The following is a 26,450-nucleotide window of genomic DNA, read 5'->3' on the forward strand; positions in this document are numbered from 1 at the left end:
TCCTTGACTAAGGAGCGGTCTAACTTCTGCGTCCGCCGCCAGGTTGCCGCCGGCACTGGACTGTCACCGCGCGCTCGTACCGCTTAGGTTTTGTCCCCGGCTCCCCTTGGGACTGTAAACCCGGCTAAGGGCCCGTGGGAGCCCGCGCAGGAGCCGGCGGCATTTCGAAGGGCGGAGGCCGAGAGCGCCGGGAGCGCCCCTGTCTAGGGAGTGGTTTGACGGTCCCTGGGTGTTAGCCGCCGGCCCCGCCCGCTGGGCCTTCCCTCCGCGGGGCGCGCACCGCCGCCGGCGGGGCCTCAGCTCCGGGCCGTCGGGGCTGCAGTGTTCTCGCTCCTTCGCTGAGTCTGTGGACCTGAAACGCGGGCTTTTTAGACTTAAGACCCTTGCTTCCGCACTTACCACCCCCCCCCCCCGGTTTGGTGTGGTATTGGGTCCTGACTTTTGAAATTCCTGGGTCAGATATTTTACCCCCCGCCCCGCGCTTTTTCTTTTGACAGGGGAAGAAGAAAATCTTTACTAGCTCATACCGTTTTTCAAAAGAAAAGCCACTTCAATACCAGTGGAGTAAGAAAGGCACAATCCCAGAGTAAGGATGGCCCTTAGTTTGCATATCACATTATAAAATAATTTAGTATATCATAAATAGTATAATTTTGTTGCATGCAGATGAAAACTAGGCATTAGAACCACCCTGTTAGAAAGCATTGATTTAGCACTGGTTTGGGGAGCCAAATTTAGGTTATAAAAACCAGCTTCAGTTTACTAGATGTTTTGGGGCACGTCAGTCAACCTTCAGCAAAGCTGTTTCCCATTAGAAAAATGGGTGTATGCAAGGACTACAGGTACTATTGTAACAGAAGCACAAATGTGACTTCATATTGGATCTGCTGCTTTTAGTTCACCTTTGTATTCTCTTGCTTTTGCTACAGCTTAATAACTAAAAGAATGTTGCCTGTAGCCTGAAATATGCGGGAGAGCCCATCCTCAAGGCTCTGACCTTTAAAGGTGTAACCCTTTCCCATTCATATAGAGATAAAAAGTTGCAGAGCAGAGAACGTTTGCCTTGTTGGAGGCTAATAGGAGCATCCTGACCTGACCTAGTGGACGGCTGCAAGAACAAAGAATTATGGCCCCAAGAAGTTTGCAGCAATCAGCCACACCCCTTCCCCTTTTAGTGTAAAGAAAGCCACTATCTTCTCCATCCGCTGGCTTTCCGAATAAAATTGCTCTTCCTTGCTTCAGTAACTCATCTTTTGATTCATTGGCCTGCCATGCAGCGGGCAGTAGGAGCTTGGATTTGGTAACAGTATGTTAAAAGCATAGTTTACATTGCTTCGTGAAGAACCAGTGTGATGGTTGTCACTAGCCTACTGCCTTATGCAAGGCTGGTTTAGAGACCAGAGGAAAGTCATACTAGAAATACCCGTACCCTTTTATGTTAGTAAAATCAAGTTTAAAACTGGATTGGAAGTTTGGAAAATGTGGAAGAACTCAAAAACTGGACGAGACTCACCACCTGGACTACAGCACACTCCCCGAATTAAGTAGGGGAAATAGTGTGTGTTTTCAGTATGATTTACTATAACACTCCGTCCCTGCTCACCACCAACAGGTGAGTCCCGTAAATAATTTTTTTAAATTGAGGTGTAATTGACATATTACATGAAATGTTATGAGTAAGATATTGGAGATTGTAATGCAAAGCTGCCGTTCATGATTTTTGTGTATAGTGAATTGGCTGTAGTATTTTACAATTGTCTGTTTAAAAAAAGAAAACTTATATCCCCTTTCAACTTTATTGTATTTAATTGGTACAAATTGTGTGTGTGTGTTTTAGAATACAGACTAATTCTGATTTTTTTAAAAAAATCTCTCAGCAACTTTCAAGTTTGCAACAGTATGATTAATTACAGTCACCATGCTGATTATATGTTATATATATATATCCCCATGACATATGTATATATATAATCTCCCCATGACTTAGTTATTTTATAACTGAAAGTTTGTGCCTTTTGTCCCCCTTGGAGCATTTTGCCCCCATCCCACCCCTCCCCTCTGGCCACCACCAATCTGTTCTCTGTATGAGCTCTGTTGTTTGGTTTTGTTTTGAGGTTCCATATTTAAGTAAGATTGTAGGGTATTTGTCTTTCTCTGACTTATTTAACTTAGCGTAATGCTCTCAAGGTCCATCCATGTTGTTGCAAATGGTAGGGTTTCATTTTTTATGGCTGAGTAATACTCCATTGTACATATATACTACATTATCTTTTTAAATTCATCCATCGATAGACACTTCGGTTGTTTCCGTATCTTGGCTATGGTAAATAATACTGCAATGAATATGGGAGTGCATACATCTTTTTGAGTTAGTGTATTCATTTTCTTTGGATAAATACCCAGAAGTGGAATTACTGGATCACATGGTTCTATTTTTAATTTTTGGAGGAACCTCCATATTGTTCCCCACAGTGGCTGCACCAATTTACATTCCCACCAACAGTGCAAGAGGGTTCCCTTTTCTCCACATTTTCACCAACACTTGTGTGGGTGAGAGGGTATTTCATTGTGTCTTTGATTTCCATTTCCCTGATGATTAGTGATGTTGAGCATCTTTTCATGTACCTGTTGCCCATCTTGTGTGTCTTCTTTGGAAAAATGTCTATTCAGATCTTCTGCTCATTTTTTAATCAGATTGTTTGTGGGTTTTATTTGCTATTGAGTTGTATGAGTTTTTAAAATATATTTTGGATTTTAACCCCCTATCAAACATGATTTGCAAGTATGTTTTCCCATTTAGTAGGCCGCCTCTTCATTTTGTTGATGGTTTCCTTTGCTGTGCAGAATCTTTTTAGTTTAGTGTAGTCTCACTTGTTTGTTTTTGCTCCTGTTACCTTTCCTTTTGGTGTCAGATCTGAAAAATCATCGCCAAGACTGATGACAAGGAGCTTACCAGCTACGTTTTCTTCTTGGAGCTTTATGGTTTTAGGTCTTACATTCAAGTCTTTAATCCATTTGGGGTTGATTTTTGTGTATGGTGTAAGATAGTCGTCCAGTTTTACTCTTTTGAATGTGGCTGTCCTGTTTTCCCAGCACTGTTTATTGAAGAGATAGTCCTTTTTTCATTGTATGTTGTTCGCTCTTTGTTGTATGTTAATTGACCATATAAGCATGGATTATTTCTGGGCTTTGTATTCTTTTCCAATGATCAGTGTGTTTGTTTTCATGCCAATAACATACTGTTTTTTTATTACTATAACTTCATAATATAGTTTGAAATCAGGAAGCATGATGCCTCCAGCATTGTTCTTCTTTCTCAAGATTGTTTTGGCTATTTGGGGTCTTTGTGGTTCCGTACAAATTGTAGGATTGTTCTATTTCTCTGAAAAATACCATTGGAATTTTGATAGGGATTGCACTGAATTTGTAGATTGCTTTGAGTAGTATGGACACTTAATATTAATTCTAATACATAAGCACAGAATATCTTTGCATTTTCTTCAGTTTCATTCATTAATGTCTTACAGTTTTAGTGTACAGATCTTTCACTTCCTTGGTTAAATTTATTCCTAGGTATTTTATTCTTTTTGATGCAATTGTAGATGGGATTGTTTTCTTAATTTCTCTTTTTGATAGTTCATTATTAGTGTATAGAAATGCAATAGATTTTTGTATATTGATTTTGTATTCTGCAACTTACTGAGTTCGTTTTTTAGTTGTAACGGTTTTTTGGTAAATAAAATTGACTTGCAACCACCTTAGAAATGGCTCTTAACAAGTTTTCCTCCTAAAGAGTGAGGACTTCAAATGGAAATGCAGAATGTAGAAACATCCTCAAAGTGAGACATATTTTTAAAAAAATAATTACAAGTAATACAAGAATGCAGGCTAGTTTATTTTCTAAAGCCTATTAAGTGAGAAGTAAATGTTTTCTTTCACTCCTCTCCTTCCAAAAGCCTTTAGTTAATTCATCAAATAATTTGGAGTACCTGCTATGTGCCAGATACAGTTCTAGGTGCTGGAGATGCAGCAGTGAAAAAAAAAAGGATCTATGCTCTCATGGAGCTTACTTGGTAGCGAGGAGACAGATAGTAAGCAAATAAATTATATGACGTGATGTCAGGCAGTGGTGATGTTATAAAAAAAATAATAAAGCTAGGTCAGTGAACAGAGATGGAAAGGATGATGATGCTCTTTTAGAATGGGTAATCAGAGAAGGATTCAGAGGAAATGATATCTAGGGAGCCTCAGTGAAGTGAGGGAATAAGTCATATGAAAACGTATGAGTATCTGTTGAGGCAAATAAAGAGCAAATGCAGAGTCCCAGAGATAAGATGCTTGGAGTGATCAAGGAGTAGCACGGGGAACGTGTGGGCCAGAGGGTGGTGAGAAAAGGGGAGAGAGAAAGGACATGAGACTGGGGAGCAGACTGGGGCCAAATTAGGCACAAGTGTAGTCAGCCTCGCCTTCACAGTAAAACAAACTGGAGGCTTTCAAAAATCCTGACACCAGATTTCTACTTCAAAAACTTTGTAGAGACAATTTTTTTAGTGGAGAGATATATTATGTTCAAGACTTGAATGTTTCACTGTCATTAAGAAATCTGTTCTCCACTGTTTGATCTATAGATCCGGTGCCTTCTAAATCATAATTCCGATAAGATGCTTATAGAATTTGACAAGCTTATCGTGAAGTGTATATGGAAATGCAAAGGATCTAAAAGAAATAGAAAAAAATATGTATGTGTAGGTGTGTGTGTGTGTGTGTATACAGACATACGCACAAACACACACATAGACCAACAGAGAAAGAATGGCCAAGCAAGTGGCACCAAATGTTAACAGTGGTTGAATTTAGGTAGTTAGAAGGTAGTAGGATATATTTTTAAGGTATGGTTCAGAAGATTTGCAGATGGATTGGATGTGGAATGTGAGAGAAAGCAAAGAGTCAATGATGACTCTGCCATTTAGGGTCTGAGCAGCTAGCTAGGTGACCAGAATGTGTTGGGAAGTGTGCAAATTTGGTGGGTGGTCAGTTTTGGACTTGTTAAGTTCAAAATGCCAAATTAGATATACAAGTGAAAATGCTGAAAAGGCAGTTAGTATACAACTCTGGATTCAGGGGAGAAATAACACTATAGATATACATTTGGAGCTCATTAAAACCATGAACCTGGTGAGATCACCTTAGAGCTGTACTGTTGACATTTTTTTCTGGGGTGCTCCCTAAAATAATTTTGGAAAACTGTGTGCTCCATCACACATTATTAAACTGATACCTAGGAATTTTCATCGTAAATTTAAATAGTTAAAATTATGTAATTTATGGTATATTATAAACATGGACATGTTAGAAGATTACATTTGGATTCTTGGAACCTAAATATCATAGAGATTTGAAAACAAAAATTTTTCATTTAAAAAAATGGAATAAACCCTAACAGAAATATTATATAGTTCCCCTTCTTCTTGAACAAAAATATATTCTATTTCCTCAACAGAATTTTATCCTAATGTAATATATTTTTAATCTTGAGAAGTGCTTTATTGATTATCCTATCATATTCCCTACCAGAAATATTGTTATAAATTGAAATAGTTTTTAAAAAATATCCGGTAATCTTAAAGGTCTATGTATTATGAAAAAAACGTTATGGAATGAGTTATCGTTGTGATTATTATCAGTAGAAAATTGACTAAGACACTTCTGTTAGAACTTTTCAACATGTCTCATATGTCTCTTAAATTTTACTATAGTCAGTTATATATTGCCCTCCTTTTTAATGGTTCCTAGACCATTTTTCCTCCCCACAGCCCTGTGAAACTGTTGAAAGCTCTGCTCAGCATCTCAACATCCTTTCAGCTACATATTTCTGCTCACCTTCTAGGCCTTTGGACTGCCACCTTCAAAATGTAGGTTCCTTGAGGGTATAAGTGGGCTCACCGCTCTGGCTTTCCCTTCCCTTCAGGATGTAAGCCTGGCAAGTGTTCATATTTTGTCATCTTTTCATCATATTCTGTCAGCTTTAACAATTGTTCTTGGTAGTAGGGTGGGTCAGAAATAAGTTAGACTACTTTGGAGCCTTTCTTGATAATTTTTAACAATGGTAATATCAACCACCTTCAAGGGAGATAGCTGTCCTGCTACAAAACACCTAATTGTGAGGCACGGAACAGATGAACAAGGTGAATACCATTTCCTGACAAGATATTAAAATTTATTTTAGGGCTTCCCTGGTGGCGCAGTGGTTGAGAATCTGCCTGCTAATGCAGGGGACACGGGTTCAAGCGCTGGTCTAGAAGGATCCCACATGCCGCGGAGCAACTAGGCCCATGAGCCACAACTGCTGAGCCTCCGCGTCTGGAGCCTGTGCTCCGCAACAAGGGAGGCCCGCACACCGCGATGAAGAGTGGCCCCCGCTTGCCACAACTAGAGAAAGCCCTCGCAGAGAAACAAAGACCCAACACAGCAAAAATAAATAAATAAATTAATAAGCTACCCCCAACATCTAAAAAAATTTTTTTATTTTAAACATATAGTATTTGCAGCAATGTGCAATGGCACCAAGTTTTAGAAAGAGAATAGTGGAACAGAACAGAGAACCAGAAACATTTCTACTCATAGAAGGAAAGCCAATATATGACAGAGGTAGCATTGCTGATTAGTGCAGACTGGATGAATTATGAATAAGTTGTGTTGGGACAATGGGTCATTCATGTGGAAAAAGATAAAATTGGATATTATATTATAAAAATTTATTTCATAGAAGAATAAAGACCTAAATGTGAAAACAAAATGTTAAAAAGAAAATAGAGGAGGATATCATTATGATCTCAATGTAGAAAAAGATTTCTTAATTAGGATACAAATAGCACAGACCATAAAGGAAAAGATTAGTAATTATAACCTTTCACAAAAATGAAAGGCTTGTGGGCATTAAAAGTCATAATAAAGGGACTTCCCTGGTGGTGCAGTGGCTAAGAATCCGCCTGCCAATGCAGGGGACATGGGTTTGATCCCTGGTCCGGGAAGATCCCACATGCCATGGAGCAACTAAGCCTGTGCGCCACAACTACTGAGACTGAGCGACACAACTACTGAGCCCATGCGACACAACTACTGAAGCCTGCGCACCTATAGCCCATGCTCTGCAACAAGAGAAGCCACTGCAATGAGAAGCCTGTGCACCACAACGAAGAGTAGCGCCCGCTCACCGCAACTAGAGAAAGCCCACGTGCAGCAACAAAGACCCAACACAGCCAAAAATAAAAATTAATTAATTAATTAATTTTTTAAAAGTCAAAATAAAATGAAAAGAAAAAACAGGGACTATAAGCAATTTGAAATGTATATTATTGAAGAAGAATTAGAATCCTGAACACATGATGAATTTCTACTAATCAATAAAAAAGAGAAACATCAACAGAAAGTGGGCAAAATATGTGAATAGGTACATCACAGAAAAAGAAACAGATGGTCAATAAACACAGGAAACGATGTGCTCATTCTAACCTATAATTGTGAAATGTGAATTACAAATATAACTAGATACCATTTTACATCAGCAGAATGTCCAAAGTACACCCCATCAATCATAAAATCACAGATGGAGAGGATAAACCAAAATTCTTATTCTGATATGATATATACAATATACACAACTCCACTTATGAAGTATCCTCACCAAAAACCAATTTGATTTTGAATCTGATTAAGTTTCATGATTTAAATATCATTCTGCGTGAAATAGGAGGGATGTAGGAATATGTTGGATGACATCATAGCCATGTGTTGGGAAAGGTCATCAGAAAGACGTGACCCCAGGTTTGGCCTTCAAGCTGGACCCGGGCATTCAGCGGCTGCTCACTCACTCCCTGTCCTTGAAATGTGCCCTCTGCTTGCCTTCCCCAATCTAGAAGCTGCCCAGGGACACAGCCTGGAGACAGTCATGCAATGTTGAGACCACATGGACTGTGTACATGACCAAGCCCAGTTAAACTTCTGGGTAAACTTGTAAGATTTGGTGGGTGGGTATGGAAAGCTACTTGCCTTACAGCCTCCGATGTAAGTTCCTTTGCTTATTGAACCTGCTGCCCACCAGTCTGGAGTGGTCTGCCTCTTTGGTTTCTCCCTTCCCTGCTTATGGTGGCGGTGGTGCTGGGGTAGGGTGGTGATTTCACGTTTCACCCAGGAAGCTCCCTGGGAGGCTGCAAACCAACAGCGGAAGAGTGAGCCAGGAGACCAAAGAAATGGGCTGTAGGAAAGAGGGATCCACAGGGGGAGATCTCAGGTGGGCCCTCCACCTCTCCGTGGGCAGGCGTGGCTGATGTGTGGGATGCCTGTGGGCCAATGCATGTGTACAGGGGCGCCCTGAGAACGCCGGCTGCTGCCATGCGGTGTTTAAGGAACTGTGCAGAGTGCCCTGTGACAAAGAAGGGAAACCTGTGGCTGCCACGGGGGGCTGGCCTCTACTGGGGGCAGTTCGGGCTGGGCATCGATGCCCAACTAGAGGCTGAAATGAAAGTTAAAACGTTAAAGGAAGAGCTGAGGTACGGAAGGATGTGCAGTATTCACTGCTCTGCTAGCTCTGGGCTGACACACAGGGTGGGAGAGCAGGTTGGTAAATTTAGAGACCTGAGCTTGTGACAAAACCTGGTTAGGATACCAAGAGGTGGAGTTTCTAGGAAGAAGAAGAAAAAGAGGAGGATGTTGAAGTGATTGATGAGAAAAGAACAAAAAGCCTCTTGCCATCTGACTCCTAATACAAAGGGAAACTTTAAATAACAATTACCCCAAAGCCTAGGAGAAAACTTACATTTGTTCTCTGTCCCTTGTGGTTGTAAATCTTACTGTGTTTTTAAAACGTAAACACTTCAGGAGTTAAACAAAACATTGCCCATAGATGCTAAAAAAAAAAGGGGGTGGGTGAGTGGATGGAGGGCTTTTTCATAAAAGTTCTCTTGCCAAAATCGATTTGTAAAAGAACTAAGGTTTTGTTTTGCTTTTTTTGTTTTACAAAGCTAGTAGAAATAATAAGGATGAAAAAAAAATCAGTGTATATAAAAAGTAGAATGTGTGTTTCTGGTAAAAGAAGGGTGAGATGCACTTCTGGTAAAGAAAATAAAATGTATTTTGTTTTGTTTTTAGATAAAAAATGTTGCACAACGTAAAAGCTGAGAATTATGCTTTATTGGAGGACATTAGTGAGGAACTGTTGCAAAGAGGTAAGGGAGGAGCCTAAATATAGGAGTTTTTGCAACAAACAAACCAAAACAAACACACAAAAACTATGTAGTCAAACCTCAAAAGATTACTGCTAATCACAAAAACAGACATCTCAAGTTAATGATTTTAGTGCTTTTCTGTGTATGGGAAGATGCAAGCGTCTGGGTTCACTGAAATTTTTCCACTGATATGCACTTAACTATCTAGGGCCAGTATCCTGTTTTTTTCCATTCTGAATTCCCCTCAGGGTACACCATCAGGGGTGACTGTGGTAGCTGATGGACTGATGGTGGGGAACATTTGTTGTTTACTGGAATGTCAGACATCTTTTTGTCCACAGATATAAAGGACATGTTTTAAATTAAAAAGATAATAATTTTGTCCTAAAATAAAATTATTATTTCAAAATTTAAAAAGATAAAACCTAATGAGATATAAAAAGTTACAAAATGTTTACGGAAATCACAAAAGATTTGTAAAATCACAAGTTTTGTAAAAATCAAAAGATTTGTGAAGGAAAAACCTTTAAAAAATTTATTTGTGGTCAAGCTAAGATTAAACTAAATTATTTAAATTTAAGAAAAAATTAATGTCAAAAGTACATGGTACAAAATTAAAATTTGGTTTTCTCTCTGTTAAAAGAATAAAATTTTCTTAGATTATTACTCTGCTTTTTAAAAATTGTGAACAAAGGTTTTTCTTTACCTTTAATATAGTCTGCCTAGAATACAAAGATTTTGTGTCTAAAAAATTTTTATCAGCTCTTTAACCATGGCTATTTTAAAGTCTTTTGTCATTTACAGACAGTTACTGTTTTACTGTGATGCTTTTACAAAGGTGTTTCTACAAAGGTGCTTCACCTTCATAGAGATTTACAAAAAAAAAAAAAAAGCTCCAACAAGTACACATTTCTGATAACTAAGATCAACTTGCCTTCGCATGGGAAAGACAATAATAAACCTTTCAAGTGCTTCCCCCCAGGTTACCTTTCAAGTGCTTCCCCCAGGTTACCTACACAGGTTACGCATATGTCATGGGATGGTAACCCAAGACCTGTCCCTGGTCTCCTTCCTCACATTAGTAAAACGGGCCAGTTACATTAATGATATAATATTAACATGTGAAGACTTGCCTCTGTTGCAGGACACTTTGTAGGTTTTGCTGAAACATATGGGAAAAAAAGAAAAAACAAAAGATGGACAGTGAACCCGGGGAAAATTAAAGCTCCAGACACCATATAAGGTTCTGAAAGTCATTTGGTCAGATAAGATGCAAGTTATCCCCAACACGGTTTTTGGTAAAATACAAGACTATACAACTCCTAAAAATGTAAAAGAATATAAGCCTTTGTAGGGGGTTGGGGTTTTAGAGAACTTTTATTCCCCGCCTGCCACAATGCCTCTAACCCTTATGCCACCTGGTAAAAAAAAAAGGACATGTGTGCAACTGGGGGTCAAAGCCACCTTTAAAAAATAAAAAATACTAGTAAAACAGATTAAAGCTCTGGACATCTCCCAAGCAGGACTACATTTGAGTTAGATGTGTCTGTGAATCCACAAGGTCTGGGTCAGATACTATGACAGAGATGACAAAAGAGGAAAATGCCCCTAAGATTTTGGTCCCAACTCTGAAATGGGACAGAACCCCAACCTAGAATCCTATAACCGGTAAAAATATGGAATGAAGGAGAAATCAAGACATGCTCAGATGAAAAACGAAGAGAATTTGTCGCTGGTAGATGTATCCTAAAAGAATGGGTAAAGGAAGTTCTCTAAACAGAAATGATCAACATTGGAGTATCAGGAGGGAATAAAGAACGTGGTAAGAAAAATTATGGATAAATACAGTAGGTTTTGCTTCTCTTCTTGAATGTTCTAAATTATGTTTGACAGTTAAAGCAAAAGTTATAACATTGTTTAATGTGGTTCTAAATGTATGTAGAGGAAGTACTTAAGACAATTATGTTATAAATGGTGAAGGGTAAAGAAATGTAAAGGGAAATAAAGCAAACCTAAATGTGTATGCACCAAACAAAAGAGCTGCTCAATATATAAGGCAAAAACTGATAGAACTGAAAGAAGAAACAGACAAACGCACAATTTTAGCTGAACACTTCAACAATTGATAGAACAACTAGACAGAAAAGCAGCAAGCATATAGAAGACCTCAACAACACCATGAATCAATGGGATCTAATCAACATTTATAAATTACTCCACTCAACAATAGAATGCATTCTTTTCAAGTGCACATGGAACATATACCAAGATAGACCATATCCTGAGCCATAAAACAAACCTCAGTAAATTTAAAAAGAATTGAAATCATACAGAGTATGTTATCTGCCTACAATGGAATCAGACTAGAAATTAATAACTGGAAGAATAATAGGAAATTTTCCAGACATGTGGAAAGTAAATAATATATTTATAAATAATCAATGTAGTCCCAAGGGAAATCAATGCATACATTGAACTGAATGAAAATTAAAAATACAACATCTCAAAATTTGTGGGACACAGCTAATGTAGTGCTGAGAGAAAAATTTATGGCATTAAATGCAAATACATTAGGAAGGAGGAAAAGTACCAATAATCTAAGCTTCTGACTCAAGAACCAAGAGAAAGAAGAGCAAAATCAACCACAAGCAAGCAGAAGGGAGGAATAATAAAGATAGGGACAGAAATCATTGAAATTGAAAACAGGAAAACAATAGAGAAAATCAGTGAAACAAAGAGCTGGTGCTTTGAAAAGATTAATTGACAAACTTGTAGAGACTGACAAATTTAAAAAGAGAAAAGACATAAATTTCCAATATCAGGAATGGAACAGGGGATATCACTAAAAATATCAAATGGATAATAAGGGAATACTATGAACAAATTTACACACATACATCTGACAATTGTGATGAAATGAAACAATCCCTTGAAAAACACAAACTACCACGATTTCCTGAATGTGAAACAGTAAAAAGTGAGCCATGCAAATGCCTGGGGAACGACCATTCTAAGCATATGAACAAGCAAATCCAAAGGGGCTGAGTTTGGGCAGGCTTGGTGTGTCTGAGAAACAGCAAGGGGGCAGTGTGGGTGGAAAGCAGTGAGTGAGCTGGAGAATACTGGGAAAGAAAATTGGAGAAGTAGCCAAAAGCCAGATCGTATAAGACCTTATAGTTCGTGACTTTATTTTACATGGCTGTTTTTGAGTGGAATGTGGGCATGATCTGATTTCTGATTTGAAAGGATCACTCTGGCTGTCATGTGGAGGCAAGTGTGAAAGCAGGGAGCTGTTGGGAAGGTATTATAGTAGTCAAGATGACATGTTGACCATCTTTTCATATGCTGATCTGCCATCTATATATTTTCCTTGGTGATGTGTCCAGGTCTTTTGCCCATTTTTTAATTGGGTTGTTTGCTTTCTTATTGTTGAGTGTTAAGAGTTCTTTGTATATTTTGGATAACTGGACTCTATCATATATAACTTTGGCAAATATTTTCTCCTAGTCTGGACTTGTCTCATTCTCTTGACCTTTATTATCTTTAATGTCCAATGGCCCCTCTTTTATTTCTGATATTAGTAATTTGTGTCTTCTCGCTTTTTTACTGGTTAGCCTAGGTAAGGGTTTGTCAATTTTATTGATCCTTTCAAAGAACCAACTTTTGGTTTCATTGATTTTCTGTCAATTCCCTGCTTTCAGTTTCATTGATTTCTGCTCTAATTTTTATTATTTCTTCTCTTCTGCTTACTTTGAATTTAATTTGCTCCTGTTTCTTTAGTTTCCTACAATGGAAGCTTAGCATATTGATTTTAGATGTTTTCTTTTCTAACATTCAATGATATAATTCAGTGTTACAATTTTCCCTCTAAGCTCTGCTTCCACTGCATCCCACAAATTTTGATAGGTTATATTTTCATTTTCATTTGGTTCGAAATATTTTGATTTCTCTGGAGAATTTTTCTTTGACTCATGTGTTATTTTGAAGTGTGTCATTTAATCTTCAAATATCTGGGGATGTTCCAAAATATTGCCAAGTATTTTAGAATATTTCTGTTACTGATTTAATTGGTTTAATTCTTCTGTGGTCTAAGACCATATTTTGTATGATGTCTATTCTTTGAAATATGTTAAGGTGTGTTTTGTGGCCCCGTTATATACCTGTCTTTTGATATACATATGTATGCATGTTTTCTAGGCATGTACCTTGGAGTAAAATTATTTGACTCTAGTAAATACTGATAGACAAGTTTTCCAAAGTGGCTGTAACAATTATACCCCCACTAAGACTGCACAAGAGTTCCATGTGTTTCACAGCTTTGCCTTTGCTCAGTATTATCAGTTTTAAAATCTGTAGCCATTTTGGTGGGTGTGTAAATAGTATATCATTGTTGTGTTAAGTTGCATTTCCCTGAATGGTTAAGGAAGTTAAGCATCTTTTCACGTACTCATTGGCTATTTGGATTCCTCTTTGGTGCAGTGCTGTGTGTCCTTGGTCCCTTCCCTCCCCCTTTCTGTTGGACTGTGTTTTCCTTATTGCACTGTAGATGTTCTTGCTTTATTCTGAATATGAATTCTTTGTTTGATAAATCGATTGCAGATTTCTTCACCTACTCCCTGGATTGTTTCCAATTCTTTTAATAGTGTCTTTTGATGAACAGTATTTCTTACTTTTAATGACATCCAGTTTATCAGTCTTTCCCTGTGTGTTTGGTGTTTTCTAGAAGTTGATATCGTTACTATCAACCTGCTTTTACAGAGAAGTTAACTGAGGTGCTTGGCACTGGAGCTCTCAGGACCTGGAGGAGAGTGAGGCAGGCCTCTGGCAGCAATCACTGTCAGGTTCCTGCAAGCGTGCCCAACATGTGCATGACTCTGAGGGTCAATCCCTCCTCAAATGTTGATCCCTAGACGCCTCACCTCAGTCCTGGCCCTCCCAAGGTCTTGAAAGACCTCCCTAGGTTTATCACTTCCTGTCTAGACTAGGCCAAAATAATTTTAATTGGGTTCTCTGAGTTTGGAATTCAGTAGCTAAAAGTCAGTAAAATAGAGCTAAATGATCCTGCTCAGGCTACCAAACACTGGCAGCTGATTAAAGGTACCCAGGCCTCTGATTTGCTTAAAAGGTTCTCAGTTTTCCTGAATAGGTGACTTTGAAGGCGCTCCACTGTTAGAGTTTGAGAAGCAGAAGAAAGAGGGTCTCAGGAGCCTCCCAGGAACTTGAGAGGGTTGCGCGCCCCGGACTGGCAAGTGAGGGGCGGGCGTGTGTTTCTCCAGAACCGAGGCGCCGCAGGCTTTTAAACGGGGCATCCATGAAAACCCGGATCCAGGATCGCTGGGCCTGGACGCGCCGAGGGTTATCCCCTTTCCCAAATCTCCTCTCCGAGTCTTCGCCTGAACTCCGGCTGGGCGCAAACTGAAAGTGAAAAACCGCGGGGCTGCAGCCGGCCGTGGGGAGCCTACTTCTCCATGACGAGGTGAGTGTGAACCTCTGGGTCTTTCCTGGCTTGAGCAGTGGCTTGGTGGGAGCGGAGTCTCGGTGCCGAGAAACGAAAAGAGACTTGGCTGACGCGCGCGGGAGCTAGGACGCTGCCCACCGGACTCACAGCCGTAGGAAACCTCTTTGTGCCCAGACGGGAGTGTGTGTCGAGGAAGGCGGAGTAGTATGCTGAGAAAGAATCCAAGTCTGCTTTGGGAAACCTTGGGCAGTGCTTTCCAGGGACACTGCCTGAGATGCAAACCCATCTGGCTGCTGAAAAGCACAGGTGGGAGGCAGTGATGAGCAGAGGCCTCGGCGGGAGCCCCGGGAAGCGCGCGGGTTCCCGTCGCCTCCACCCCTACCCCCCTCCCAAGGAAGGTTTTCGCGTACCTCCCCCTCTGCCACGATCTTCCCAGCCCCACCAATTCCAGAACCTAACTCCGCCTCTGTGCTTTGTGAACGGCTTCCTTCTTCCCCGTGTCTTGACTGAGAATCACTTGTTGCTAATTTTGTGTGCTGAAGTAGAAGCGATTCTGGCTGTCGAGCTGTAGAGAGAGCATTGCGTATTTAACGGAGAAGATGCTCCGCGAGAGTCCCCGGCACTGCAGGCTTTGCTTATCATATGCAAGCCATTTCTTAGGTATTTTTGCACCTGATTAGTGCCCTCAGAACTCAGCTAGTGTAACGTATAAAAAGAACATTGGTGTGATTTTAAGACATTTTGGGGAGATCTTTTAACACTTCTTTAATATACAGCAAATGCCACGCAAAATGACTGTTTTGCTCCAGCAGGCCCCAACTGTCACAGAGCCCTGCGATAGTCGGGTAGAGTAGTATGCATGTCGTGACCTGGATTGTGCATTTCATTTGAGGGCTGCTTGTAATTTTGAATCTGGCAAGTTGGTCTTCAGGACCTCAATCTCCTTATACATCCTTCCTTCTCTGAAGATGAGACACCCTAGAAACTCATGACCACTGGTGGGCTTGTTAGTGATGTCACTCTACAACTAGGGCATTGTTTCTCCTGCCTGGTCCACGTGGTCTCCCAAGGGGGACTCTTAAGTGGGTCCTGGCTACTCTCTGCATTGAATAAGCGGCCCAGGTATTTGCACAATAAAGGGGCAGAGCCACCCATCTAGCCTCAATGTTAGAACTTTCCCCCTCTCCTGCCTGTAAGCCAGAGGCAATGTCCTAGCATCCGAGGATCATGTAGGTCTGCCCCATTTTTGAAATTGCTGTCCTGACTCTTCATTTGCTGCCTTCCTGCTAGATGGCAGTGTGTAACAGTGAATTTAAATATACAGTCTCAGCTGTTACTGTTCTATGGCTCATCTTAAATTCTTCAACTAAAAAAAAAAAAGTAGTTTTCAAGTTTTATCTTAAAACAACATTTCTGAAAAAAATTCACACTAGGGTTAAAGTTAGGAAATAAAGAAAATGAACGTATTGTTTGGACAAACAATGATGTGATTCATATATGTGTAATTATTGCTCAGTTTGCAGACGTTTCCAACCCATATTTAAATGCTCTCTAAATTTGGAATGTAAAGAGTTGATGTCAGTAAGAAGTCTAGTACCTAATTCAATTACCAGCATTCTACAATAAACATTTGTAATAGGGTTCTTGACCATGAGTTTTTAAACATTAAAAAAGAATAAGTTTATCTTTATTTACAGTATTTTTCAGACATTTACTTGAGAATAAAATTTGAGTTTTCAGAAGTTAATGTTGAATTAGTCAAAAGGAGAATAAAGATCAAGTAATCCTAAAACTTGTCATATAGAAATATTTCTTGTTTTATATATTTCCAGAAATCTTTAGTTTGTGATGACTCAGATTGTCTTGATCACTGTCTCTTTACTTGATTAATTTTTCTTCTATGTGGTGGTCTTGGGCACTATTCATGGGATCAGAGAGCTCAATTTTGGGATGCAACCTCAGAAGATCATGTGGTCCAGCCCTTCGTCTTTGGGCATCTGAAGTATTAGCCAGATTTTGTCATTGTTAATCGGTTCCTCACTCATGATTACATGAATGATCAAAGCGGTGAGGGCCTTTAATTCACAACCTTTTGCCAGGAAGGAAAATTGTTACTGAGTAACCAATTAGCCCTTGTTGGAGAAAGAACAGTTACAAAGAACACCTTCCAAGGAAAAAGACGAGAAAGAAAGAGTCGTATTCTTGAGGCGCTGGTTCAGCTCTTAGTGTGACACAGAGTTTTCCCAGTCTTGGACCCTCTCCTCCACTTAAAAAACCTATTTTTTTGGAATGCTTTTATTTGAGTCTTTTTATTTAGTTGTCTGTCTGGGTTTGTTTTTATCTAGTTTCTACATTAAGTAGACCCACTAAGTGAGATTGTATAAATACTGTATAATTTGAGTGCTTCAGTATGTGTCTGGAATTTAAGAATGGCATCACCTTCAGTTCTGCAATAGAAAAGTAAAGGTGCTCGTGCTGCAACTTCCTTCCCCCAGTTAATCACCCCTGTTAATCACCAGTCTTGATTCACGAGGCTGTCAGTATCCCTTTCTCTCTCATTATTCTCTTTGTTTCTCCTGCAATGTGTGCTTGGCCAAGAGGATCACCTTCCAAGATAGAAATCTGCAAGCCAGAGCACTCTGCTTAAAAATAAATACTCAGCAAAATCTGAAGTCTATTAAAAAAGGTTGAGGAACACATTAACACAAATAAATGTTAATAAAGAAAACTGGATGAAAGTGGAAACTGTGGAACCATCACACCATGCTCATCAGGCCAAGGGATAGTCTTCTGATAATTAACAACATTGGTCAACTTTTTTTTTTGTTTACATTAGTCAACTTTTTAATGTTCGACAGTTGTTTTATATGTACCCAATAAAGCAGCTTTAAAGAGTTTCCTAAAACCCCCCAGCATTCTCTCCACTGCTGTGATAGAAACAAGCACAAGGTATGGATCTAGATCTCCTGACTTGGTACTAGGGAGGAGTAACCCTTCCCAAAGCAGGTAGCCTTGAACGTCCAGGAGAATGGCTATGGTAGTGAAAGAGGTATGGGTGTTGTAGGTAGGGACCAGAGCACAGAACAGGAAGTTGTATCCCAGGAACAGCCAGAACAAAGGGTGTGTGTGCTAGAAGCTAGAGAAGTAGGGCGGGGTCCAGGGAGTCTTGTTTTCTAAACTGATGAATTTGGTCTTTATATTGAACTCTTTGGGAAGCCATTGATGGATTTTAATCAGAGGAGAGATATACAGTCTACATTCCAACAACATCTCTACAGCTGAATGGAGGATGCTAGTGGGTCAGACTGGTAGAAATCCCAGTTATCAAGCTTTTGAAGTCAAATGATGAGAAGTGTCCATGAGGACAAGTAGAATTGAAGAGAGTTAGTTAAAAATTGCCTGGAGAGTTGTCCGGAGGCCCTTAGACCTTCCCATCTGCCTGCCTTGTCATCAGCCTTTCCCAGGACAGCACCCCACTTAAAGGGACGCTCTGAGGGTTTACCCGTCATAAAATGAAAACAGGTTGGGAGAGTCAACTTATTTGAAAATGACACTTTGGTGTGAATAATTTGTTTGGTAATTAGATACATTCCTTTGAAAGGCTCTCCCTGATATACCCTTAAACTCAGTTAAGACAGTCGCTCATTAACCCAAGTGACTCACCAATCACTAGAGAAGAGATGATCCAAGGAGGCTTCCCAGAGCTCCCCGGTGTGTGTCACCTAGGGTTGGCTTCTCATTTTACACTCAGAGACACAGGGCGGAAGTCTTCTTAGTCCCATTTCTGAGGCCCTTAACCTGCACCTTGGGCCGGCCCTGTGTGGCTGACATTTGAAGCTGGCATCCTCAGGCTGCTAATTCACTTTAAGATGTTCAGTCTCTCTTCTGTCCATTTTAATTCAAATTAAAGCGGACAACGCTGAAATTATTTTGGAGTGAAAGTGTTGCTGGTTTTGATGGAATAGCATTTGCAGGAGTGTGAGATGGTCACGCTCAGCTCCAGACCCCTCTCTGGGCAGCAGATGGCCGGCCCCAGGCCGTGCACACAGCCATACGATGCATTTCAGGGCTCAGTGCTTGGGTCATGAGGGTCGGTTAGTAAGTCCATTTCAGATGTTATCTGCATGGTTGTCTGAACAAACACACACTACTCCAGCCTGGGAAGGACTGTTCTGGGGCACTCTCTTGGAGGACTCTGAGATTCACCCTGGGGGCAACGATGAAACAGAAGGGAGCTTTCTTCTTGGGGACCCATTGGAGTCCCATTGTATTGGAGCTTGTTGGCCTTCACGGTGCTCTCTGCAAGCCCATCTGTCCCACCAGCCGGGGAACTGCTTACTTGATGAAAAACTCCCAGGTAATTAATGCCATAGGTATATTCAGTTGATGTGCCCCAAGGCCTGGTTGATTGCTGCCTGCTCTAAATCATAATACCATCTACACTAGCTGATTCTCTTCTTTAGTGGTGGGTATTTACCCACAGCTCAGTCCTTGAGACCACACTATGTACTTCTGGTTTGGGGAATATAACCTAAATTGAGATTCTTTGGATGGAAGGGAATTTGTAACCTTAAATTCTTCTGTCATAATTTGTACAGCCATGTAAAGACTTAAAAAGGCCCGAGGACAGGTCTGAGCCATGTACTAGCTGTAAAAATATCCCAAACTGTGTCCTCACACACTCTCTCCATCTTTTGTTTTCCTTTATTCCTGACTCTTTTGTACTCTTAACAAGCTGTCACTATTTTCCCCTTCTCTTTCTTTTCCACTGATCTTGGAGTCAGGTGACCTGATTTCTAGACCCACGTCATCTTTAAAAACTATGATTGTGGGTAAATCACTTAAACTTACAAGGATCTGTTTCCTTATTTGTGGGAACCGAGAATAATAATAATGGCCATACCTACATTACAAAGTGGTTAATGGATAAGATTGAGCGGAGTGATATATTGAAAAATCTTTTGAAAATGATTTAGCTTTATATCCATTTAAAGTGGTAATATTATTTCATTACCTAATCTGGGTTACATTAATTGTAGTTATAATAAATTGCTTTTGCATATAAAACAAAAAGTAGATAACCTTTCTGTTATAAAAGGGAAAGAAATAATGAGAGTTAACATTTATTCTTTACTGTGAAGAAACTGGGGCTTAGAAAGATTTAGCAACTTGTCCAAATGTATATTACATATAAATGGCAGCTCGGATTGGTGCCCGAATGTGCTAGCTCCCCATTTTATGTGATTAATAGCTACTAGCATCTACTGAGTAGAAGGAAAGGTGCTTTTCAGGTTCTTTTGGACTTTTGATACTTTTTTCCCTGGTACGTCATCTGACAGAGAGCTATTGTACAGAGGTTTTTTTCTGTGATTTAGGCAGATAAACTGTGAGTGTTAGTATTATCTGGTGGGAATTTTATAGCCTTTGTGTTAACAAAATATAAAAAGAATGTGTGGGACTTCCCTGGTGGCGCAGTGGTTGAGAGTCCGCCTGCCGATGCAGGGGACACGGGGTTCGTGCCCCAGTCTGGGAGGATCCCACATGCCACGGAGCGGCTGGGCCGTGAGCCATGGCCACTGAGCCTGCGCCTCCGGAGCCTCTGCTCCGCAGTGGGAGAGGGCACAACGGTGAGAGGCCTGTGTACCGCAAAAAAAAAAATGTATGAACTTCGGAGTCTGACTAGTTTCTGGTTGTATTACTCATCAAAGTTATAGTCTTGGGCAAGTTACTTTACTTCCTTCAAATTCAGCTTTCTTACCCTTAAAAATGAGGCTAAAAATTGCTACTTCATGAGTTGTTGGGAGAACTGAATGAGCTCATGCATGCTGAGTACTTAAGAAAGGACGTAATAGGTCACTCAACAAATATTCATGATCTCTTTTTCTTTGGCAAAGTATTTCCTCCTTGTGAAGTTCCAGTTGATCTGTCAGTATCATACTTTATATGAATTCAACTTCATTTTCCACTTAAAGCTATGATAAAAATTATAATAATATTTAAACATGAGGATAGCAAACATTTCTTGGATATTTATTATGTGTCAGGCTCTGAAATAAGTGTTTTGCCAGTTTTATCTCATAGAATTGTCACAGTAACTCTCTGATTAGGCACCTTATTTTCTACATTTTGGGAATTGAATCAAGGAGAGGCTGGGGAGTTGAGATTTGAATCCTGGCAGGCTGACTCTAGAGCCCGTTCTCTTAGGCGCTGTGGATTGCGAGACTTCTGTGGATGAAAGAAGAAAACTGCGCTTTTGGCTGTTTCTGAGACCAAGAGTTATTTTGTTTCTGAGGAGAAGAAATAGCCTAGACTTAAAAGTTAATTAAGGTAGATGCATGAGAGGGGAGCATACCTTTAAGACCAAGGCATTTAGCCAGAATTCTACATCATTTTTATATTTCTCATTGTATCTTCAATTCTGTATCTGAGAGGTGTACAGTCAGATCTTAGATCAACCCTTGGAGCACTCCCTTCCTCTGGAATGTTGATCCTTGCTTTCCTCTGAACTCCACAGGGTCATTTGCTCAAGACATTTGACTTCAGAGAACCCCGGGAATAAGAGGCATTCTATGGGACTATTTAGTGCATTTAAAAAACTTTTGGAAGAGATCATCCATTTCAGATGGATGGAAATCTTATTTCAAGATGTCCAGAGAACTGTACTACCCATATAACCCACTGCTTTAGTGCATTTGCCATAAAAGACTAAACAAATAAATCAGTAATCTGAATTCCTTATGTTGTAGCTGAAGTTGTTTTCCTTGGGGGGAACTGGGGTCAGTTGATCATTTTCCATTTCTAATCAATGCCTGAAACTTTGATTTGTTTGTTGCCTAATTTTTACAGGAGTGGATGGACAGTCCTGGTTATTTCTGCTCCACTTCTCTGCTCTTTTGAAACTCAGATAGAAGGAAATGACTACATGTCAATGACTTTTGGAATTCAAGTCTGATGGCAGGGAAAATTAAGTGGAAGCATCATTTTAGTCTCGGGACCTGATTGTCGATCTCTCACTCTCCTGTAATGGACTTTCTGACCTTGGGCAAGTCACTTCATCTCTCTGGTCCTGGTTTCCTCATCTGTGAGTGAGGTATTAGGTCTAAATGATCTCAAAGGCTCCTTTTAGTTTTAAGCTTTGGGTTTCTACATGGTAACCCTGCAAGACTACATTTATGAAATCTTCTGCACTATGGCTAAAATATTGCTCATTTGTTACAGATTTTTTTTGATGCCTTCTGGTTTAAAGAAACTCCAGCTGCTCTTATGATCGCTTAAGAAGACTGCATGCTGTTCCCTTTCAATGCCAAGCCAGGCCCACTCAGAACCTCAGTTCTCAGTCCTCCATGGAGACCAGGTCCCAGCAGGAATGGCAGTGGAGGAAATTGGCACCCAGATGGTTCCTCCGCGTGAAGGTGTCTTGGGCTGCGGGCCGACTCGAGAACACCTGGTAACCAGGCTAGCCCTCTGTCAGTCACCCAGGGCAGGGCAGCATGGTGCGGATTCAGAGGAGGAAGCTTCTGGCATCTTGCCTGTGCGCCACAGCTACTGTCTTTCTGCTCGTCACACTCCAGGTACCAAGAATTTGGGTTGTGCAGTGTTGATTCCTGGGCCTTTGCCACCACCCCATTCTCTCCAAGTACTTTACTTTTTGCATCATCTCTCAGGATCAGGATTTTCGTTGTAAAGCAAGGAAAATACTTTCTTTTTTAACAGACGAAACTGAGGTTCAGTGAGCGGATGTGTCAGGTTTAGTGAGTGGATATGTCAGGTAGAAAGAAAATCAGTGGGTTAGGGGATCAGTTTGTGACTCTTGCAGGGTACTGGTTTTACAGTAACAGAAGGTAGAGTTCTGTCTGTCTTACTGGGTCAGAATTGGGTGGCCTCCTCCAAGTCATGATCCCTTCTGAAAGATACCATTCGTTTTTGTTTTGTTTTCTTATTTTGGCCCTGCTGTGTGGCTTGCAGGATCTTAGTTTTCTGACCAGGGATTGAACCCCTGCCCTCGGCAGCAAAAACACAGAGTCCTAAACACTGGACCGCCAGGAAACTCCCTTCTGTTTTTTTAAAAATAATTTTAATTAATTAATTAATTATTTTGGCTGTGTTGGGTCTTCGTTGCTATGTGCGGGCTTTTCTCTAGTTGCGGCGAGCGGGGGCTACTCTTCATTGCGGTGTACGGGCTTCTCATTGCGGTGGCTTCTCGCATTGCAGAGCACGGGCTCTAGGCGCACAGGCTTCAGTAGTTGCAGCATGCGGGCTCAGCAGTTGTGGTGCGCGGGCTCAGTAGTTGTGGTGCGCGGGCTTAGCTGCTCTGCAGCATCTGGGATCTTCCCGGACCAGGGATCGAACCCGTGTCCCCTGCATTGGAAGGTGGATTCTTAACCACTGTGCCACCAGGGAAGTCCCCGAAAGATGCCATTCTTGAAGAAGTAGTGACTATTCTGAGGACAAGCTAGTCGTTCTGCAGAACACACACATCTGCATTAATAGATTTGTCTGTAGTGGGGTGAATGACCTGAAACGTTTCCTGAGTCCCCCCGTTTATTTCATTTAGTTGGTTATTCTCAACTTCATTTGCTGAATTCAAAGTAAAATAAAAGTTTCACAGTGATATTAAAAGTAGAAATACGAGTTGAGATATTTTAGCACCCACTCAAGGACCAGCTGTCCATTTCAAAATCCAAAAGGACTTTTAAAGATTATTTGTGGATGTGAGTGTTTCAGACGTGGAGCTGATGGAGACAGAAGTGTTCTCTGGGCGTGTTATTCTGGAGGGCTTCCCTTCTCCTCGCTTAGGACTGAATGAGCTTATGCTTATAAAAGGACTTCGGCAGATAGTACTGCACTGTACTTCCACCACCTTCCACGGCCAGGTTGGGATTCTGGTCAGAGGAAACCCCTGGCTCCCTGCTTGTCTGTCTTGGAGGTGGGTATCCAGGACCTGCTTGAACTGGAGGGGCTGGACTTTTCTGCTTTAGAAATCTCTCTCCTTAAAGCAATCCCTATTATTCGATGTTTTTTTTTTTATTAAAAAAAAAATTTTAGGCCACGCCCTGTGGCGTATAGGATCTTAGTTCCCCAACCAGGGAACAAACCCGTGCCCCCTGCATTGGGGGCGTGGGGTCTTAGCCACTGGACCGCCAGGGAGGTCCCAGTCCCTATTATTTGGATATGACCTTATACCTCACATAGTAGACTTTGATCAGAAATGTGGAGCAAAATTTGTTTTTGAAGTTATAAACATGGCTTTCTAAACGTGTTTCTTTCAAGTTCCTGGTTGTATATTTGCAGGGAAAGGTTGGGTGAAAAAGAGTGTTTGTAGCTACAAGTCAACTCCATTCCATCAAGGTACTGGGGAATAGCCACATTATTATGCTATCATAAAGAGGCTTAGAAAGCTATTGGCAAGGGTTTTTAGTTTTCAGTGATGGTCTTACTGTTCTAATGATGACTTTGGTGTCACAAGTAATCTGTGCTTTTTTTAAAAAAAAATAATAGAATTCTTTCTTCCGTTTGGAATACTATGTGGCGTTTGCTGAGTGGCTCTTAATAGCTTTTTTGGCCTTGAATCCCTCAGAGAATCCAGTGAACGTTATAGACCCTCCCCAGGGAGTTACAGACTCTGTATCACCTCAGTGGGTGGGGCCCTTTTCTGACACTAAAGGTAGCAAATACATAAAGAAGGCACCACCACTGGCTGCTGAGAGTGGGGTCTGCGGGCCACACAGGTAGTGTCCTTTGTTGACAAGTGGGCCAGTTAATACGTGAAAATAAGCCTTCTTTTACCGACTTTATTTATTGTATAGTGTGACTACTAATGTTTTGTTATATATGAAAGAGACCAGCCCCTACTTTATACTGCTCTCTCTAACATATTTTTGTAATGCCATGTCAATATCAAACCTTAAAGTTTGATGAAAAGGCAGCGCTTTTGGAGAACTACTGCCCCTCTGATTTCACTCAGTCCACCCTGCCCTTCAGATTACTGTGATTGATGACGTAGCTCTCCAGGACCCAGACTCTCTTGAAATAAATTAAAAAACAAGGTTTTAAGTGAGAAGGAGCCCAGTACCTATGCCATCTCTATGCCATAGTGGATATTATTAGAAATATAAAATCCATGTTATGATTCCTTTAATTGTACTGAAAAGAAACCAATTGGCAATTTATAACTTATTTTCCCCAGAGTGTAATCCCCAGCAATAGCCAGAGAATAACCCTGACTCTCACAGGTTTCATTAAGAGACACAACCACTTCTGGATTCTATACTTGCCTATGAAATGGAGGAGAGATGTATCTGTTATGTGTTCAGTGGAATGAAGCATCCTTGTTGGTAGATATTTTGGAGGCTATGTCCCTACCCTAATCCCTGGAAACTGTGATATGTTACTTTACTTGGCAAAAGGGACTTTGTAAATAGATGGGATTATAGTGACACACCTTGAGGTGAGGAGATAACCCTGAATTATCTGTGCAGGCCCAGTGTAACCACATGAGTCCATAAAAGAGAAGACTCTTCCCTGGCTGTGTTCAGAGAGAGACACGATAACAGAAGGGTCAGAGATGTGCAACGTTGCTGGTTTTGAAGATGGAGGAAGGGGGCCATGAGCCAAGAACTGTGGGTGCCTCTAAAAGAAAAGCAAGAAAACGAATTCCCCACCAGAGTTTCCTGAAAAATGGCAAAGCCCTGCCAACACCTTGATTTTAGCCCAGTGAGACCATTTCAGACTTCTGACCTCCAGAATCGTACGATAATAAATTTGCATCATTTTAAGTTGCTCAGTTTGTGATAATTTGTTATGGTAGCAATAGAAAACTGATAAGCTAAATCATCAAGATGAATGGGAGATGTACAGAAGGAAATTAAACAGTCTGACACTGGTAATAATCGTCATCTCTTTTAGGTAGTGGTTGAGCTGGGAAAATTTGAAAGGATGAAGTTTAAAAATTCTAATTTGAACGACGGACATGCACAAATGGAAGAAGAGCCTATACATCTCCATCCATTCCTTAAGAGAGAAGGACTGACCCTGAATAGGAAAAAAACACTGGCAGCTGATAGCTACCCCATCATGCTCTGGTGGTCCCCACTGACTGGTGAAACTGGAAGGCTAGGCCAGTGCGGGGCAGACACTTGTTTCTTCACCATCAACCGGACCTACCTCCATCATCACAGGACCAAAGCCTTCCTCTTCTATGGTAAGTAGGGCTTTTGCCTTTCTCCCTTAGCTTGCTGACATCCTACTTCAATGCTGAGTTACTGCCTTTCTCCCAAGGAAGAGATGGTGGGCTCCCCTTGAAAGCACTTGGCACGCCCGATTTCCTCTGCACTTGCTCTATGGAAGGCCAGAGCATTGAGCAAATACAATAAATCAGTGAGCTGGACCAACAGAGGGGTGGTTGGCTGGGCCACTTGGTATTTATGGGGGAGAAGACCTAGTTCTTTTCACCTTTTCACACTTGGGTGTTGTGCTTACTGAACTTGTTATTCAGGAATTGGCTATTGATTATACTGCTGATATCAATTCAGAATGTCATCTGTGATAATGGCCAGGAGATTTTGATGACCATAACAGATGTTTAATTGGACATGAGCTCAGCACAGTATGATTTCATTACTCAGAAATAAAAATAAAAAGATTGTTCAACATCAGCTTTCAAGAGCAAGTTGGTATTCATCACTTCCCGAGGCTGATTATATGTCATGCTGGCATTGAAGGGCAGCCAGACCCAGCCAGTTGGAGGTAGCAAGATGCCAACAGCTGTT

At 40.7% G+C, this 26,450-nt stretch overlaps 1 protein-coding gene across 14 annotated transcripts in view; it reads left to right on the forward strand.

Moving 5' to 3' along the window:
- The first annotated feature begins 7 nt into the window (after window positions 1-7).
- The window catches only part of FUT10 (fucosyltransferase 10), a 267,866-nt gene continuing 241,423 nt past the window's right edge, over window positions 8-26,450 (forward strand). For 9 of the 14 annotated variants that reach the window (XR_013825466.1, XR_013825467.1, XR_013825468.1 and 6 more), the window contains exons 1-2: window positions 22,031-22,253; window positions 25,588-25,882. Coding sequence is in view for 10 of the 14 variants with exons in the window: in XM_079909058.1 (XP_079765184.1) it covers window positions 22,173-22,253; window positions 25,588-25,882 (376 nt within the window). In the remaining 4 variants the exon portion in view is untranslated. Of the gene's footprint in view, window positions 1,613-14,295; window positions 14,701-22,030; window positions 22,254-25,176; window positions 25,396-25,587; window positions 25,883-26,450 lie in introns of those variants that run through there. The other 5 variants (XM_079909054.1, XM_079909062.1, XM_079909061.1 and 2 more) reach the window with 5 other exon arrangements.

The sequence above is a fragment of the Stenella coeruleoalba genome, assembly GCF_951394435.1.
Source record: "Stenella coeruleoalba genome assembly, chromosome: 21".
Taxonomy (NCBI): domain Eukaryota; kingdom Metazoa; phylum Chordata; class Mammalia; order Artiodactyla; family Delphinidae; genus Stenella; species Stenella coeruleoalba.